At 34.4% G+C, this 20,508-nt stretch overlaps 1 protein-coding gene across 2 annotated transcripts in view; it reads left to right on the forward strand.

Annotated features, from left to right (window-relative positions):
- Positions 1-20,508, forward strand: part of hfp (Poly(U)-binding-splicing factor hfp) — a 244,271-nt gene that overhangs the window by 28,956 nt on the left and 194,807 nt on the right. Inside the window, exons 3-4 of one of the 2 annotated variants that reach the window (XM_075309921.1) lie at positions 10,879-10,996; positions 11,084-11,205. The exons of the other annotated variant lie outside the window; for it this stretch is intronic. Of the exons in view, the coding sequence (XP_075166036.1) occupies positions 11,202-11,205 (4 nt within the window). The 5' untranslated portion in view covers positions 10,879-10,996; positions 11,084-11,201. The remainder of the gene's footprint in view (positions 1-10,878; positions 10,997-11,083; positions 11,206-20,508) is intronic. 2 annotated transcript variants of the gene reach the window in all.

Below are 20,508 nucleotides of genomic sequence, written 5' to 3' on the forward strand. Positions count from 1 at the left end.
ATAAACTAGTATAACATGTTTGGGATGTATACGTTTATATGTTTGAATATAATATGTTTGGGACATTACATTTTCCTAAAAATTATGTCTGGGTGCAAATATATATATATATATATAAATTTTGAAATTTCGTATAAACATATACTTGTTTAGAAATGTCAGAGAGAGAATAGAGTGAAACGACAAAATCTATTCTTTGGACTTAGCTTACAGCTTATACCGTTTCTGTCTTGGTATGTGTACGAAAGCTCTGCTTCCGAAAACGAGTAGGTGTTTTAAATTTGGCTTTCTACCAGACTACATGGTAGGGTCAGTGTAGCAAATGTGGTACAGGCTGGTAATGTGGTATAGTAGCTTTTTCTCTATCTATCTGTGGTATAGTAGCTTTTTCTCTATCGACAAAGGTGGCTATGGAGATAGATAACGAAAGGCATGTACAGATAATAAAAGAGTATGTTGCTGAGTAAACGTTCACGACATACATATTTTGTATATAATTAAATGTGTGGGGTGTTATATTCAAATAAAACTGAAGCAGAATATGTGGAAAAGGCGGCATCTGCGCAAGAAGCATTGTGGGTTGGGTCGTTGCTCAAAAAGCTAGGAAATTCCTCTTTCATCGAAATCAAATGCGACAATCAAAGTGCAATAAGTTTAAGCTATAACAGCACATACCATGCACGTTCAAAACATATTGATATAAAGCACCATTTCGGAATTGGTTGAAAATAATAAACGATATATTGAATATCTAAACACAAGTGATATGGTTACCGATATTCTTACTAAGCCCTTAGCACGATTGAAACACATTCACTGCTGCGAACTGATGGGATTAGGAGTTGAATCTAGTGGCGGTGTTGGAAAAGGAAAATAAACTACTTAACAGGTTGGCTGATAAGTCCCCGATCTGACACATAGATTGCGTCGCTAGTATTAAATGCATAATATTTTTATATAGTACCAACCTTCAAATGATTCGTGTCAAAATTTAACGTCTGCGGACGCCCGAAAGAGATAGTTACCGACGAAAACATCAAAAAAATCCACAAAATGATTTTGAATGACCGTAAAATGAAGTTGATCGAGATAGCAGAGGCCTTAAAGATATCAAAGGAACGTGTTGGTCACATCATTCATCAATATCTGGATATGCGGAAGCTCTGTGCAAAATGGGTGCCGCGCGAGCTCACATTTGACCAAAAACAACAACGTGTTGATGATTCTGAGCGGTGTATGCAGCTCTTAACTCGTAATACACCCGAGTTTTTCCGTCGATATGTGACAATGGATGAAACATGGCTCCATCACTACACTCCTGAGTCCAATCGACAGTTGGCTGAGTCGACAGCGACCGGTGAACCGTCTCCGAAGCGTGGAAAGACTCAAAAGTCCGCTGGCAAAGTAATGGCCTTTGTTTTTTGGGATGCGCAAGGAATAATTTTTATCGATTATCTTGAGAAGGAAAAAACCATCAACAGTGACTATTACATGGCGTTATTGAAGCGTTTGAAGGTCGAAATCGCGGCAAAACGGTCCCATATGAAGAAGAAAAAAGTCTTGTTCCACCAAGACAACGCACCGTGTCACAAGTCATTGAGAACGATGGCAAAAATTCATGAATTGGGTTTCAAATTGCTTCCTCACCCACCGTATTCTCCAGATCTGGCCCCAGCGACGTTTTCTTGTTCTCAGACCTCAAAAGGTTGCTCGCAGAGAAAAAATTTGGCTGCAATGAAGAGGTAATCGCCGAAACTTAGGCATATTTTGAGGCAAAACCGAAGGAGTACTACCAAAATGGTATCAAAAAATTGGAAGGTCGTTATATTCGTTGTATCGCTCTTGAAGGGAACTATATTGAATAATGAAAACGAATTTTGACGAAAAAAATGTGTTTTTCTTTGATAGATTGGGGACTTATCAGCCAACCTGTTAATATACTACATTGACTACAATATTTAAAATAAACCTATGGTATGGTGGTAACCTATAGTGTTTATTACTAACTTTATGTGTAAGAAATATATGGATCCTTAAATACTTTTGTACACCTGTTTTCTATAATTTATTTAAAACAAGTAAGGTTTTTCTGTTGCAAGAAGACTTGAAAGGAGAAATGAAATCCAGAGATATAATTTTTGTTACTCAAATTGCCACCAATATGTCCAACAAGGAACAAATTTGAACATTTGACATGTTTTACGAACTTTTGAAAAACTAAAATTAAAGACCTTTATTTATAAAATTATATAATTTTATTTTTTGTTGAAAGTGAACAACAAAAGTATAAAACAAAAGTCTTATGTTAGCCTGATATCAATGCAGGCTGGGCTTTCGTCCAAATTAATTACAAATAGTTCTTCATTAACGATTTATATTGGAAGTAAGCCATTTTTACGACGTGGTATGTGGTACATGTCCAGTTCATGAATAAAAAGTAACTTACATATTTACCTTTTATTGCTACTGGATAAAATATTGATCTGTATACCTGGTACATGGTATATGCCATCGTTTTTACTATACAATTGCACAAGTACAGCCGTGATGCAGAACGAAAACTTTTTGCCGTAGCGTGGAGCGGAGTGATTTTTTCTCCGGACCGGGGGCTGAAAAAATGGACCGTTCCGGATCCCTGGGTACAAGCTAAAAATAGAAGTACTATACAAAATATAATAAATTTTATTAAAATGTCTATAGTTATCAAAAAATTTGAGTTAATTGATTACTGGAGAAAATAGCATAGAGATAAATATATTCGTTTATAAATCAGATGAGGTAAGCTTTAAATTGTTTCTTTTTCAAAACAGTAGGAAAATAAATAAATCTCACTAATAAAATAATTCAGGAATTTACAAAAGATACTATCGTGAATGATGCAAAAGACCTAGTGATGAGGAAGAAACCGATAAAGGATTTCAGTAGTACGTCAGCAAAACCCAAAAATAGAAGAACGAATGAACTGCTGAAGAAATATTCCGTCGAGGAAATTCTTCGCAATTTATCCAAGAAGAGAATATAAATACCGTGAAAGTTCTCATTTATTTATTATAAACTTTTATATTGTTACGTTTTTATATTGAGACGTATTTAATTACCCGATAATTAACACACAGTTCTTTTCAAATAACGACAATCTACAATTTATTTGTTTAACTGATTGGTTTCACTCATTTGCTCTACGATGTGTACTGTATAAACTTTAGCTTACGACTGACTTTACAGCTCCCTGTGTCAGCTCTTTTATAGTACTATATAACGATATCGAAAATTCTCGGTAGTCTGGCCTACAACATTCTAGACTATTATACTACCTTGTAGATGTCGCACGGGCGACATCGCTCATATCTTGGCTACAATCAACTGGAACATTCTACTCTATGGCAGATGTCACACAGGCATAGATGATTATGGTCATATTACTACAACTATAACAATAAGCAATGAAGATGACAAAACAAAAAGGGGTTACTTTACAATGAACGATTGGGAAACTAAGAACACAAAAGATTTTTAGGAAAGTACTAGAAAATAAAGAAATTATTTTGACAAGTGATGACGTAATTTGACCGTTACAATTTGAAATTTTAAATTAACGGAAACTAATTTGAATAAACTTAAATCTAGAAATATCAAATTCGTAACAATATAATGACACTATAATTTGGGCATAAAAACAATTAGAGACGCTTTCCTTTAGATTAATTGATGAGGTATCCCAAAATCAACACCCATATTCTACTTCATAATGCTGGCCAATAAAATATCTATTGGAAAAGGAAAGTCCAGTATTAATTATTAATTTGTTAAGACAAATTCATCTACCAGATGTTTTATGTCGTGCAACTTATACGGAAAAGAAATGGTAGTACATGCCCTCTAACAACCGTGCAGAAATTTGTCCATATCGGTCTATAATTATGCATAGCTCCCATATAATCGATTTAACTTCTGAAGCCTCATGAAGGAATAAATTTTATCTGATCCGATTGAATTTTACAAATAATGTGTACGTAACAATTTTTGCTCCGACAAAAAGGATCATATAAAAATGTGTGTACTACAGAAGGTTAGGCTCCCTTAGACTATTCCGTCCATTGTTATACCACAGTGGTGAACTTCTCTCTTATCACTGTGTGCGGCCCGATTCTATGTTTACCTCAATAACAATGGAAATGTCAACAGCATTACTGAGGTGGGATAATCCACCACTGAAAAACTTTTTGGTGTTCGGTCGAACAGGAATCGAACCCACAACCTTGTGTATGCAAGGCGGGCTAGCCATTGCACCACGTTAGCTCCCTACGCTGGTCGAAAAAGTTTTGTTAATACGATGAATTCCGACGGTTTATTAAGTCAGCCAACGCATTTCGTTATAACAACGTAATTTGACGTTATATTTACGAAACCCTTCATGGAATATATTTCGTAGTATTGTCTTTTCGTTGTATTAACGTTGTATGAATGGAACTTTTTCGTTGTATGAATGAAACATATTCATCGTATGAATGAAAATCATTCATTGAATGAATCCTGTTTTTTTCGTTGCCTGAATGATAGACGAACGTTGTATCAATGAACACAAAATTTATATTAATAAAACCTAACAAATTATTTGAGTTTAGCTATTGGTAGTGTATTATTTTTTTGTTAAGATCTTTGAAATATGATTTACAGTGACTCACAAAAGTATTCGTTTTTTGCTTTCTAGAAATCAAATGTAATTGTTTGTAAAACGTTTAACATTTTTATTAAACAGTTTTAAAAATCAAGAAATGAACTTCATTGTATTAATTCTAAACATTAAATCAAAAAACTTACAAAATTATTCGTCGCGGCAGTAATCACATTGTATGAGACAGTATTTTGGTCAACTTAGTATTTGGTTGTTGTAACACTTTTCAATGCAGTTTCATCCATTTTGTTCCATGCTTTGGTAGTTCAATTAGTAGCCAGATCAAGGAACTCTGCGACAAGGATGGAGTGTGTCGAGAGTGATTTGGTGGTGAGATGGGTAGGCTTAGCTGGGCTGTTCTGCCAAAGCTATGCCTCTGGTCATAACCTAGAGGAGAATGCCAAAGTTAATGGTGGACATTAACGTCTCGTAGGTTATGCCCGCACAACAGCCACTCAATGTTTGGGCTATATCCTGGAGCACAGCTACCAACCGGCGGTATATACGCATTGTATAGCTCTATCTCGGCAGCCCCAGACTTGACTGCTACCCCCATACATTCCATATATGGGTCACTAATGTCTGGCACAAGCGGGATTTGTCTATACTGCACGGAACGGTGCACATTGTATCCATTACAATGGCGTAGACTACAGATGGCATTCAGGATCGCCGCGACCCTTATCTTTTTCCGATTCATAAAGTCCACGATCTCATCTCGGAGCTCGTTGCAATTAAATTGCAAAAACGATGCACTATCCGGAACTGGTACAACAATACTTGGTGTAAGATACTGCGGCGGACAATTTTATTGTGCGGGAGATGTCTGGTGGGTCGCATAGGCTGACGACCCACTGCTGCTGTCGTTGGCACAGCATCCTGCCACGTAGTCAGTATGACTACACTCCCGCAGCGATGTTAGGGCGGAAGTGCACACATTCCAAGCCCCGGTTAAACGTCACCGATACCGTGGAGACGGTGGTGGATTAGCCATTTGCGCTAACAAAGGTGGCATCATACCAAATACGACACATACGAGGGCGGTTCGGAAACTTCTTAGCCTATCAATGAAAGAGAATAGTTAGTTTCTCAAAAAATATTTTTATTTTTCAATATAATCTCCTGAATCTTCAATACACTTAGTCCAACGCTTTTCTAGCAAAGTTCTTCAAAATAGTGTTTTACAACTGTAATTGCATCTTCATTTGAGGTAAAACGATTGCCAGCAAGAAATTTTTTAGATTTGGGAACAAGTAAAAGTCAGTGGGAGCTAAATCAGGAGAATAAGGTGGGTGCTCAAGCAACTTGTACTTTAATTCGTTGATTTTATAACCGATTGAATTGTTTTTGCCTTCTTTGGAGCACTTCCTCCAGCTTCAGTCTATTGTTTGGATTGTTCTTTTGTCTCTGAAGTATAGTGGTGGATCCATGTCTCATCAACAGTTATGAAACGATGCTTAAAATCCATTTTATTTCGCTTAAAACGATCAAAACAAGCTTGAGAAATGTTCATTCTTATGCGTTTTTGATCGACTGTTAACAAATGCGGCTCCCATCGTGCAGAAAGCTTTTTCATCTGTATTGATTAATACCATATCATGCACTTTGGCTACAATTTCTGTTGTTTTTTCTGTTTTTGGACGTCCACTACGTTCATCTTCAATGCTTGTACGACCACGTTTAAATTCAGCAACCCAATTTTTTACTGTTGCATATGAAGGAGCACTTTCACCTAACACATTCACCATATAATCATGAATTCCTTGTCCCGATAAACCTTTTTTATGTAAATATTTAATGACAGCGCGCATTTCTAATTTTTCCATTGTAAAAAAAGTGCGGATGCGTCTTTTTTGAACACGTGTTTCTATATGAAGGAGTTGCCAGATCGAAACAAAATTTAACATGTGTTCATAACAGAGATGAAAGTTTCCAAAACACTTAATTTTTTCTGTTTAAACCGCGCGTTTTGTGCTAGGCTAAGAAGTTTCCGAACTGCCTTGTACTTTTGTGAGCATTTTTTTTAGTTTTTTGATTTAATGTTTAGAATTAATACAATCAAGTTAATTTCTTAATTTTTTATTTACGCTTTGCTTTTATGTATGTCCATAGAAACATTTCAATACAAATGTTAAATGGTTTACAAAAAATAAATTTGATTTCAAGAAAGCAAACAAACGAATACTTATGCCAGTCACTGTATATATAGTAGGAAATAATATTTATTGATAAATTAAGCAACGTAATATTATTTTAGTCAGAGCCGGGCTATTTTATATTTAATTATGACAAATTGTGATGATGTAGTTGGACGCTTTATCATATATTGTGACGTATTAAATACTTGCCGCTAACTTTAGAAGCTTACTTTTTCCAAAAACAAAAAAGTGCTAATCGTATCGCCGTTTCGATTTATCGCAAATACAATTTCTCCAATTTCTTTGCCACCGAGGTTCATACCGGTAATTGTTCCACGTTCTTCATCTGAAAGTTCACTTTCCCGAGGAGTTTTCAATAAAGGTGAGTATTAAGTTCGAGTTTAGCCGCTAAAATCGCTAAAGTGAAAACTAAATCAGTAAGAAAAATGCATGAAATTATGCATATTTGTTGCAAATTTAATTATAACTTGATGGGGAAAAGCCCAAAGTAAATTTTCACAAAGTTTGTATTCCTTAAAATGGATTATTAAAGAAAAGTAATCGTGAAAAAATGACGTTTTTAGCGGCTAAACTCGAACTTAATACCCACCTTAAAGATTAAAAAATTACACTAACTTTTTTTGCGATTAAAAAAAAAAACAATTTATCTCACAACCTATGTTTATTATTCACAACGAAACTGTAATGACCCTGTGCCCTCTTCATCAAAAGGAACGTAAATGTTGTATAATACAAATGACCAAATTAAGGTTTGATCACCAGACAATTGTTCAGTTGAACTTTTCACCGTTTGTTTTTCAAGATGCACACGGAAACAATGTTATTAACGAACATATTTCATTAATATGACGAAAGATACCAACTTTAAATTTATTTTTTAACGGTCAGTGATCGTTAATATAACGTTATGGACCGTTAAAAAATAAATTTTCGTTTTATAAATGAAATTTTCAATTCAAGTTTCGGAGTATATAAAAGGACTGTGTTTTAAGGGCAACAATTTTCCAAAAGTTACTCTCTATGTGCAAATGATTATAATAATTCCACCTTTACAAAATTTCTTATTCTAATTCCCGAAAAAAATTACGAAGTTAATATTCGTAATATTGACGAAGCGCATTTCATTAATATAATGAAACCCGAAAACACAAAATTGTCTTTTAACGATTGATTTCATTGTATTAAAGTTATATAACGAAAATTTTCGTTATATTAACGAAAAATTATCAACGAAGCCCATTCGTTAATAGTTCGAAGCATTTTTCGTGTATTTTGGTCACCAAACGTGGTACCTCGAATATTTCTCTGTTAAGGTGGGTATTATGTTCGGTTTTCGAGTTGAAAACCACTTTATTTTCGTGATTACTTTTCCTTTTATAATCAAAATTATAAATGAAAATAAACATATTTCTGTAAAGTCTCGCCGAAATCTTTAGGAAAAATAAACTGCGCGTTAAGTGAGTTAATTATTCTGATTCATATTGAACTGTTTTAATAAAGTAACCGCGAAAATTTCAACGCGAAAACCGAACATAGTACATACCTTTATGTGCAAAATATATATGCAAGTGGCAATGGCGATAGAAATGTAATATGAAGAACTGTGTTTTTGAAACGGTTTTTTGCTTCAACGACACTCAAAAACAATTTTAGAAACCTTTAACCAAACTTTATTAGTTACAAATACCGATATGATAAAATAAGTGTATAGTTTCCTTCAAATTATAATATTATAAATAATTATAAACATTAGCAATATTTTCTTCCACTTGTTAAATAAATTTTCGTATTTTGAAGTAAAAAAATTGGAGCTAGAAATTGCAACAATGTCTCTAGCACAGAGCTTCCCAACCCAATTTGCTTCGCGCCGCTCAAAAAACGTATCAATTTCGTTGCGCCCCCCAACCTAAAACAAATTTTGTTTACCCAAACAAACAGAAATAAATATTAACAAAAGCTGCAAATATGATTAACAATAACTAATTAAATAATTAAAAATAAAAATGTTAATGAATATTAATATAAAAAGAGTTTATCAATTAGTGAAAAATTTGGCAATTGTTCCTTTCATTAGCTAGATTTTTAATATTTGGTACTATTACTGATAAAGTACGCCTTAAATCAGTTTCAACCTGAAGGCAAGACGGATATTTTGTCTAGAAGTGACGAAAATGGTTTCAAAATTTTTAAAATGTGTGAATACAAAGTGAATACTGGTTCTGATATTTTAGCAAGAAATTTAGCCGTTGCAAATAAAGTGAACGACTAGTAATGGAAAACCTACAACAAATTATAGAATTGCATGTAACATCTATTATTTTCTAACTGTGGTTATAAATGAACATTTCGAAATGTACGAATGGTATGCATTTGTGTAGTATATTATTGATGAACTTAACAATTAGTTTGTTTTAACAAATTTAATGATACAAAACCTGCTCAACCAAAAATGACGCTGCGCCCCCCTGGAACCTCGTGGTGCCCCCCATTTTGGGAAGCTCTGCTCTAGCACAATACGAAGTTCATGATGGACAGAGAAAATAGTAAAATTGGTAAAATGTACAAATTTTAGGAAAATCTGAACTATTTTGTGGGAAACATGAATTAAGTGACACTTTATGCTTTATTTGTGTATAATTATTTGGTCATTTCATTTAACTAAGGCAACAAACTATTAAAGTGAAGGAAACTTTCTCATATTAGAGAACAAAATAGTTTCCATAAACTAAAATGAAGTTAATATTGTTAGAAAATTAATTTAACGTAGCCATTCTGCCTACGAAAAACATTTAGTATACAGAAAAACTGTTATTTTAATTTCTCAAAGCAACGTTGTACAAGTGGTATATATATATTTGAGTGCTTTATTATCTCAAACGTTGCATTTTTCCTAAACATAAACCCAAGAAATACCACGAAAGGTAAGCAAATAATCTTTGCCACAACTTTAACTCTTAGGTTATGTTGAGACTGCATACGATATGGCAATCGATTTTATTCTTCATTTGCATAGTAATTCTAAATGTTCTTTGGTTTTGCAAATAATAAAACAGCCCCAACTACGTTCGATAGGATTGAACAATTTGAATTTGGCGCTGCAGATGGAAAGGTGGCAATTCATATTGAATGCTTAACGCTAAAACCTTTTCAGCATTTATCATAAATTTGTAAGAGTATTGAATTCAATAATATCTTTGCATTAGATTTTTTATAAATGAAATAAAATGTTTGTCAAACGTTAATCAAACATATCAAACTCTTTATGTCAAGTCTTTGAATTCTTACCATAATTATATAAACATACAATCACCATATATGGAAACGCATATAACCGCTGCGGATCTAAAAAGGAAATGCGACAACAATATACTGTTACGTTTTTATATTGAGGCGTATTAAAACACAGTCCTTTTCAAATAACGACAATCTACAATCTATTTGCTTAACTGATAGGTTTCACTTATTTGCTCTACGATGTGTACTGTATGAATTTTAGCTTACGACTGACTTTACAGCTCCCTCCGCCATGGGCTTATATACCGCGATTTGACGATTTCGAAAATTCTGGATAGTCTGGCCTACAACCATCTAGAACTATCTAGATACAATTTATCTAACAGCACATATTCAACTGGTTATCTTCATTGCCTACAGCCATCTAGAATGTTCTACTAGTGTCCGACAGATCTCGCACGTGAATAGCTGATTATGTTCATAGTCTTGCCTACAATTATCTAATCATTTTGTCGTTTAAATTAACGGAAACTAATTTGAATAAACTTAAATCTAGAAATATCAAATTCGTAACAATACAAAAAGGTTTTAAACTATAGCAGGGTATTATATTCAATACCGTTTGCAATCTAATAATAACATTGCCCATTATTTTTTCTCGCTAATGCACTTCGTTTCGTCATGAGAATCTTATAACATCTTATCGGAGTGTTTGGAATATTATATGATATAACTGAGACAATTGTGAACTGATTTCATATTCTTTGTCTTCTTTTCATTTCTCTTTTATTGATTGTTCTCTGCGTTAAGACCATAGAATACTGAGTTATCAGCCCGTGCATTGGTGACAATATCTGTATGAAGTTACATCGATCCAGAGACAAACTATATACATGCTAACATCGTGCTTGCCAAAGGATTTAAAAGGGTGTGTTCCAATACTTGATGCCATTTCTATTAACTTAGAGTTCTTTTTAATCATTTCTTGTTCTTTCTTTTTTTTTTGCTTTTTTAGGATCTTTATTTTTTTATTTTCTTTTACTGAACATATATGAACCTGTTTCTACATACACATTTAAGACCCAGAAATTTTACTCGCCAGAATAGTGAGAAAAGCTGGTTGCCGTGTCTATATGGGTAACGACAGTCATAAAATTTATATAAATCAGAATTTTTTCCTTATGTCTATTAATATCTTTTCAGCGTATATTTTAATTACACATTTTATTCACATATAAAAACTGTTGTGACGATTATTCCTTTTGAGAGTTTTCGTGTTTTATATATTTAGTAACATTATAGATCAATAAATATATAGACGGATTAAGTGAATTAACAGCGCTGTGCTCTGCTCACAACATTCGGGGCCATGTGTGCAGGACTGAGTTAATTTACTTGAGACGTCTATATATCTAAGTTCTATGGTAATACAAAAGCAAAAATCCTATTAAGTAAAAAATTAAAAATCGACATATACCTCACACCAATACATGCACCATAGATATTCATGGTAGAATTTGTGTAAAAATCTTACTGATTAAATATATGTCATATATTTGTTCATTATTATTGTGTTCAGGGCCGGAAGCTGTATCAATTTCGCGATGTACGTATGTTTAAGGATTTGTCATAAATGTTTGGGTTATTCAAGTCCAATCGTACTTTCAGCTTATTACAATGAGGTTCTTTGGGTTGCTACAATATTTTTGCTATATGTGTCGACTGGTCCCAGTTATCCCTTTATTTAAATCAGATTTAAATAGTTTCCATACATATCTTACACTATATATAAGATCAACTGGGCTTCAAAAATAGGTGACGTCTTGGCATAATTTATTCTTGAAGGTGAGTTTCAATTTCGGCTTTTAAGTTGCGTTTAGCACGTATATGAAGGACTTTGATATTACAAGACAAAAACAGTTCTTTGCCACGGAATCAAATCAAAATAATTTAAGTAATGATCAAATCTTTGGAACCAGGTAAGCTTGTTTTCAGTGTACAGATCAGGCCAAAACTACAAGCCGAAGGAGATCTTATTTCTCCGGTGCTATGGGCGATGACCAGGATTAACTTTCTAGCTTCTTATCGCTTCCTCTACTGTATCCTCATAAATCCTGTTCAGACTTCTCCGACAAGATGCCCGAAAAAATGAAGATCACCCCTGAAATTCCTGGGCGGTGGCTACCAAGATATAAGATAGTGATGGAGATTGCTTTCACATCATGTCTACGCGCGATCTTGGTCTACATTTAAGATGATCTCTGTGAATAATGGGGAGACAAATTTGAAGCAGAAATATGTAATTCGATCTCATTTTAATGAATACAGGGATCGATAATTAATTCTATTCGAGAATTATTTTCGATTCGAATTTTCTTTCGTACTATTGATTAGAAGAAATAAAATATGAAAATTTTGCTTTCAGTTTCATGCAATTTGATGATCATGATCAGTGTGCCTTCTATACCTTCAAGAAGTGACATCGGTCTATATGGAGGCCTTACAAAATAGACCGATAAAAATGTCAGGCAAATTTGATAACAACTACGGTTTATATAAGCCTAAGGAGTTAAATCGGGAGATCAGTCTATATGGGTGCTAAAAACATGCACCGATACATACCAAATTCAGCACACCTGTTGTGGTTCTGAAAACCCTACAGAATCTTGACCCCAAATCGGAGGTCAGATTTATAAGGGGGATATAACAGGTTGGCTAATAAGTCCCCGGTCTAACAAAGAAAAACACATTTTTTTTTGTCAAAATTCGTTTTTATTATTCAGCATAGTTCCCTTCAAGAGCGATACAACGATTATAACGACCTTCCAATTTTTGGATACCATTTTGGTAGTACTCCTTCGGTTTTGCCTCAAAATAGGCCTCAGTTTCGGCGATCACCTCTTCATAGCAGCCATATATTTTCCCTGCGAGCATCCTTTTGAGGTCTGAGAACAAGAAAAAGTCGCTGGGCCAGATCTGGAGAATACGGTGGGTGGGGAAGCAATTCGAAGTCCAATTCATGAATTTTTGCCATCGTTCTCAATGACTTGTGGCACGGTGCGTTGTCTTGGTGGAACAATACTTTTTTCTTCTTCATATGGGCCGTTTTGCCGCGACTTCGACCTTCAAACGCTCCAATAACGCCATACAATAGTCACTGTTGATGGTTTTTTCCCTTCTCAAGGTAATCGATAAAAATTATTCCATGCGCATCCCAAAAAACAGGCCATTACTTTGCCAGCGGACTTTTGAGTCTTTCCACGCTTCGGAGACGGTTCACCGGTCGCTGTCCACTCAATAATACTAGCGACGCCATCTATGTGTCAGCCCGGGACGTATTAGCCAACCTGTTATCAAAATATCTACCGATACACAATATATTCGGAAAACCTATTCCACTGGCCAAACGTTTTAAAACGGCGAACAATTGTAATATCCAATCCGAAATCTGTAGATTTTTACCCCCAATGATTAGAAGAACTAAAATTTGGAAATTTAGCTTTCAGTTTCATGCTCAGTGCACCTTCTATACCCTCAAGAAGTGACATCGGTCTATTTGGAGGCCTTAACAAATGGGCCGATAAAAACTAATTCATAAAAATTTCAGGCAAATTTCATAACAACTACGGTTTATATAAGCTCAAGGAGTTAAATCGGGAGATCAATCTATATAGGTGCTATTCCAAAAACATGCACCGATACACACCAAATTCAGCACTCCTAATTGTGGTTCTGAAAACCCTACAGAATCTAGACCCCAAATCGGAAAGCGGGAAGATATATCAAAATCTCTACCGATACACAATATATTCGAAATACATATTTATGACCCTAAAAAACCTCTAGAGATCGGATTGATAATACGGTTTCTCGGTCTGTATGGGCACTATAGCAAAACATGTATCGATACGTCCCATTTTCGCTGGACATATTTGTGGTACTAAAATACCTCTAGATTTCAAATTTCATGTAAATCGGATTGATAATTTGTAGAAGCCCTAGAAGTAGAATCGGGAGATCAATCTATATGGGAACTATAGCAAAACATGGACCGATACACTCATTTTATTTGTGGTTCGAAAATACCTCTAGATTCATAATTTTGGCAAATCGGATAGAAAATACGGTTTCTGGAAACCCAAGACCCCAAATCGAGGGGTGGGAGCTATGTCAAAACTTGGACGGATACTGCCCTTCACCATTCTATGGTGGTGGGTGTAAAATTAGTAAATACAATAAAATGGATAGTGTTGCTTTGTGGTTTGAAAGAAATAATGAACTGCTCGTTTAATTCTTTGATTTTCTAAATCTACTTTCATTTTATGTTGGAATTTCTTTTCCTCCAGTTTAAACCTTTTTCCTTTAGTTCGAGCTTTCTTCGACTGTGCCTGACTAAGGATTCTAAATTGTCATTCAATATCTGACATAGCTTTAACAATTTTTATTGGTACTCCAATTGGTTATCCACCTGTCGATTTAGCAATTGCCGCTTGCTTAGCACACGTTAACCGTACATACAGGTAGCTCGTTCTCCAATAAATTTTGGTCTGCTGTAGATAAGCTGGTTGGTGCATAATTTATGCAGAATTTATTGGCACTTAAGTCTTCTACAGCTTATCTCACACTCAGAACGGAATTGTTCTCTCCTCCAGTCCAGTTATGGAGCAAAGGTCTGATGAACCACCTCCTGCGCTAGTAAAGTACTGTTTATTTTTTCTTAATTTACCTTTGAGGTATGTTTTGTGGTCTGACCAACCCAAAAAATGTTTCTTTTTATTTTCATTGATAAAATATAACTTTTTAACCAACATACTTTTTTCGAACCTGACACATCACGTACAGGTGGACCCATCATGTTAAGATCGCCTTCTAATATTTTCCACAGATTATGGGATTTGATCTTTGCATCGGGTCACTTCAAAAAACCTTTTGCCAAATCAGGATGCTTCGACATAAAATCCACCATTAAAGGGTGATACGGTCAAAATTTGGTCAAGGGAAAACGCGTGTAAATCGGTGAAATCGTTTATTTAAAAAATCAAATTAAATTTCTTTTTCAAGTTCAATTAGTATAAAATTCAGGAAAAATATTCAGTTAGGCTTTCGCTTTTCCAAATCCGAATTGCCGGGCCTCACGCTTGACACCTGCCATCAGATTTTGTACAGCCACCTTGCCGACCTTCTTCGCCGCGGAAAGCCAGTTTGCCTTGAACTGCTGCTCGTCCTTAGCAGTTTTTTGGTCTTCTTTAGGTTCCGCTTGACAATAGCCCAGTATTTCTCAATTGGGCGGAGCTCTGGCGTGTTGGGAGGGTTCTTGTCCTTGGGAACCACCTGCACGTTGTTGGCGGTGTACCACTCCATGGCCTTTTTACCGTAATGGCAAGATGCCAAATCCGGCCAAAACAGTACGGAACAACCGTGTTTTTTCAGGAAAGGCAGCAGACGTTTATTCAAATACTCTTTCACGTAAATTTCTTGGTTGACAGTCCCGGAAGCTATGAAAATGCTGCTTTTCAAGCCACAGGTACAGATGGCTTGCCAAACCAGATATTTCTTTGCGAACTTTGACAGTTTTATGTGCTTGAAAATATCTGCTACCTTTCCCCTTCCTTTTGCCGTATAAAACTCCTGTCCCGGAAGCTGCTTGTAGTCGGCTTTGACGTAGGTTTCGTCGTCCATTACCACGCAGTCAAACTTCGTCAGCATCGTCGTGTACAGCCTCCGGGATCGCGCTTTGACCGTCGTATTTTGTTTATCATCGCGATTTGGAGTCACTACCTTCTTGTAAGTCGATAGTCCGGCTCGTTTTTTGGCTCGATGCACGGTTGTAGACGATACACCCAGCTTATTTGCGGCATCTCGGAGAGAGAGGTTAGGGTTTCGTTTGAAACTACCGGCAACTCTCTTTGTCGTCTCAGCGGCTTCCGGTTTTCGATTTCCCCCCGATCCAGACTTCCTGGCTGTCGACAAACGTTCCCCAAACACTTTAATTACATTTGTAACGGTTGATTTGGCAACTTTTAGCGATTTTGCCAGCTTTGCGTGCGTGTAGCTCGGATTTTCGCGATGCGCGAGCAAAATTTTGATACTCTGCTCTTCTTGCTTGGACGGCATTTTGACAACTGAAGAGTGAATTCCAAAATCAAAATAGGAGCAACATTACACACACATACACCTTCAAAATGAGGGGCGTTCAGGTTTAACTGCAAAATACGTCAAGTTTATATTGACCAAATTTTGACCGTATCACCCTTTACCTCAAACTGGCACTGTTTAGTGTGTGGGTTTTTTTGCTACCCAATAAACACAAACGTTTGAAAAATGCTAAGTTTCAACCACTTTTCAAACATTTTTTCAAAGGATTAGGGTAACATTCAAGTTGAGAAAATAGTGTTCTCAACAAAAAACAGACATTACCCTCAACAATAAAATTCAACACATTGGCAATAATTTCTCAAGTGTTATCCTCAAGTTGAAATGCATCGCTACTCAATAATTTCTCAAACAATTTTCGATGCGAGTCAAATTAAAAATTAACATTGTTACAAATACTTTTCAACCAAAATTTGTATAAAAGATATCCCCACTTCTAATTGAAAATCAAAGCCAAAATTCTATAAGTTTTGTATAATTTATTAATTTTCGTCAAAATAAAATATATAATAATACACTACACTATAATACTAATTGAAAAATAAATATCTTATTAAACATATCAACAAATAAGAATAAAACAACAAAACTTTAAATATCTTAAACATTATTTGTAAACACTTTTGCATAGATAATTCGATTTCCTTCCTGTTGGTGTCATAAAACTGCATTAAAATATGAAATTAGGAACGTGCTGGACCACGAATTAGAATAGATTTCCAGCAGAAGAAATTCACATAATATCCATTTTAAGCTGATAATAGGATGTAAATTAAACTGACGATGTGATGCACATTTTCATCCAGAAGTTAATGATATGGAATAATTTTTAATAATTTTAATTGGTTGCACTTTGAGATCTTTCTGGAAACTTTTTCTTGTCGATAAGCCACTCATTTTTCATCGGTCAGCTTCTTAATGTTTACATGAATGCAGCATCCAAATATTTTAGTTTTCTGCAAAAAAGTTTAAATGTAGTGACTTCTCTAAAATGTTGATTTAATTTTTCATGTTGACTTACCAATTCTTATAAACTATTTGAAGCAGTTCGAGTTAATTGTCCAACATTTGTTCCTCGATCAGCTTTTTAATGATTTCAAGAACGTAGAATCCATAATTTTAGTTTTCGGCAAAGTGACTTTCTTAAAATTTTATTTCATTTTTAATTTTCACTTACCTATTATTATAAATTATTTGTAGTAAATTCAGTTATGTGTCTAAAATTATTCAATTTTTTATTCCTTCCAATGGACCACGAACTTCGTTGCACAAAGAAGTATTAAAAACCACATGGTTTTTTCGTTGTATTTTAGGGTAGTGTTTTGTCAAAGTTTTCTCATATTATCTTCAACACCTTTTCAAAGATTTCGTCAACATTTTGGCAAATTAGAAGTAATTCGCAAACAATTTGAAGATTTATTGAATATGAGCTGTTTCAAGTCAAGTAAAATTTATGTTGAAAATTACATTTACCCTCAAATTGAAAAGTGGTTGCATTTGAAAAACGCTCCTCCTGTGTTTATTGAGTAGTTGATTACCTTAAAAAAATTACATTTTTCGCCTTTTCGCTAACTTAGATGGAATCGAATGATATTTTTCGAAACGAACACTTTTGACATTTACAACCGTGATACATAGTTTCCAATTTTTCGAATATCGAGCAGAATTTCCGATTTACATCTCGAATTCGAAATACGTAGTGGCCCCAATTCTTTTTCGATTGATGTTGTTATCGAAACGAATTACATAGTAACCCCCAAGTTATCTGTTACGCATACTACTAGCACTAGAAATACAATATTTTACATTTACTTATACCTTGAATTGGTTGAATGTAAAGATGAAAGTTTGTATTTTTATAATTTTTTAATCATTTGTAATATACAACGCCCCACATAAGTATTGGCACAGCACCCTAAATCACATAGTGGCCAGGGTATCTGCAAAAAAAATGTGCCTACCAAAAATATTTATTTTAAGCTCCATAAAATATATATCAATCGACTCAGAACCACCTCCTGAGTCAGTTTAACCCTTGGTGTCCGTCCGCTTGACCATGTATTTGTTGTTCGCAGTATTCAGGCTACTATTTACCGATTTTGATGAAATTTGGTACAGTGTTGATGGAAGAATGGGGGAATATAGTTACAAATAAAACAAAAAAATTAATCCATTCATTGTCTAGACTTCTTGATGATCAAACAAAAAGGAATGTCTAAATATACCAAAAAATTAATTTGGAATTACCTGTGCCAATACTTTTATTCGTCAAAAAAGTGCCTTGTTTTAATTTTTTATAATTTATTTATTTTATTTATGCGAATTTCCTATACAACAAGATATAAATCTTATAATTATAGCATATAGCTATAATTATAAGATAGCATCTTATAATTATAGCATATATTGATTAAGTTGTATGGTTCAGAAAAATTAGGTATAAAATATATAAAACTAATACAATTTATATATTCTACGTATTCAAAAAGAAGTTATATATTTTTGTTTTGAATTGATAGGTGTGGCTGATGGTTTGTAGTGTATATGGTAGAGCATTCCAGAGACGCACAGCGTGAATAAAGAACTGCCACTCTGATGTTAAACTTTGATGTAGAAATGGTACCAGCTTCTACCCTCTGTTTGACCTACAGAAAATCAATCTTTCGTATAGGTAATCTGGTTCGTTGAGATATATAACCTTGCGCAAGCAACAGAAGGCTTTACTTTTTAAAAGAGTTTTAAAGTATACACCATATATTTTAGTTTTGAAAGTAGATATGTGATCATATTTCCTCAAGCTATGGACATACCTCGTTATTAAATAGAAGTTTGAGTTTTTGCTTGCTGTTTGCGTCAGCGTTTGGAAAAAAAAAACTCGCATCCATACAGAATGGTAGGCATTACATAAGACTTCACAATCAATGTTCGGGTTTTTTGTGGTGTATGTTATAATATTGTGTATTCCAAAGAACGCGCAGTTTATTGTAAGCTGATCCAATTATATTTCCAATATGAGTGGACCATGCAAGTGACGAATTGAAACATATCCCAATGTTTTTTTTGGCATTTTAAACAATTTCGATTCTTTCGTTGTTTAGAATTATGTCAACATTCATACTGATTTTCAGTGATTTTTTTTTCTTTATTAAAATGCACTTTGACTTCGATGGATTTAAACTTAAGCCATTTGCGCATGCCCATTGATGGACTCTTTGCAAGTAATTTAAATATTGATAGAACAAAATTTTTTCTAAAATAAAAAATGATCTAGATTCTTAATGCAGTTACAATCAAAATTAAAATAATTTTTAATTTAAAATAGCTTCATATTACTTTTAAAAAATGGTTTTTAAATAAAATTGTTTGGTGTGCCAATACTTATGTGGGTCACTGTATGTGCATATTTCAGAACAAATTGCAATAAAATTAATTTCAAACAAAAAAATATTTTGGCGGAATTCATGATGGAACATCAAAGTTGTCCACATCTGTTGAAAAACATATGCTCGTTGTTACAAGGTTTTTGCATTCCAAATTGCAATAAAATTAATTTCAAACAAAAAATATTTTGGCGGAATTCATGATGGAACATCCAAGTTGTCCACATCTGTTGAAAAATATATGCTCGTTGTTACAAGGTTTTTGCATTCCAATGTGTGTTCCATCTACACAGCGAATCACTAAAAAAGTAATATGCTTGAATCACAGCAATTTAAACAATTTACTCACATATGCTTCTCGGCATGTCGAAGATCTCTCCACATCAAATAAATTGCTTGAACAAAGCTATGTCTCCATTTCCCTTAGTGTCCGATGTGATATTTTGCACAAAGCACTTTGACTTAACAGGTTGGCTGATAAGTTCCCGGTCTGACACATAGATGGCGTCGTTAGTATTAAATGCATATTATTTTTATATAGTACCAACATTCAAATGATTCGTGTCAAAATTTGACGTCTGTAAGTCAATTAGTTTGTGAGATAGAGCGTCTTTTGTGAAGCAACTTTTGTTATTGTGAAAAAATGGAAAAAAGGAATTTCGTGTTTTGATAAAATGCTGTTTTCTGAAGGGAAAAAATACGGTGGAAGCAAAAACTAGGCTTGATAATGAGTTTCCGGACTCTGCCCCAGGGAAATCAACAATAATTGATTGGTATGCAAAATTCAAGCGTGGAGAAATGAGCACGGAGGATGGTGAACGCCCGAAAGAGGTGGTTACCGACGGAAACATCAAAAAAATCCACAAAATGATTTTGAATGACCGTAAAACGAAGTTGATCGAGATAG

This window comes from Haematobia irritans, chromosome 5 (genome assembly GCF_050003625.1).
Source record: "Haematobia irritans isolate KBUSLIRL chromosome 5, ASM5000362v1, whole genome shotgun sequence".
In the NCBI taxonomy this organism is placed as follows: Eukaryota; Metazoa; Arthropoda; class Insecta; order Diptera; family Muscidae; genus Haematobia; species Haematobia irritans.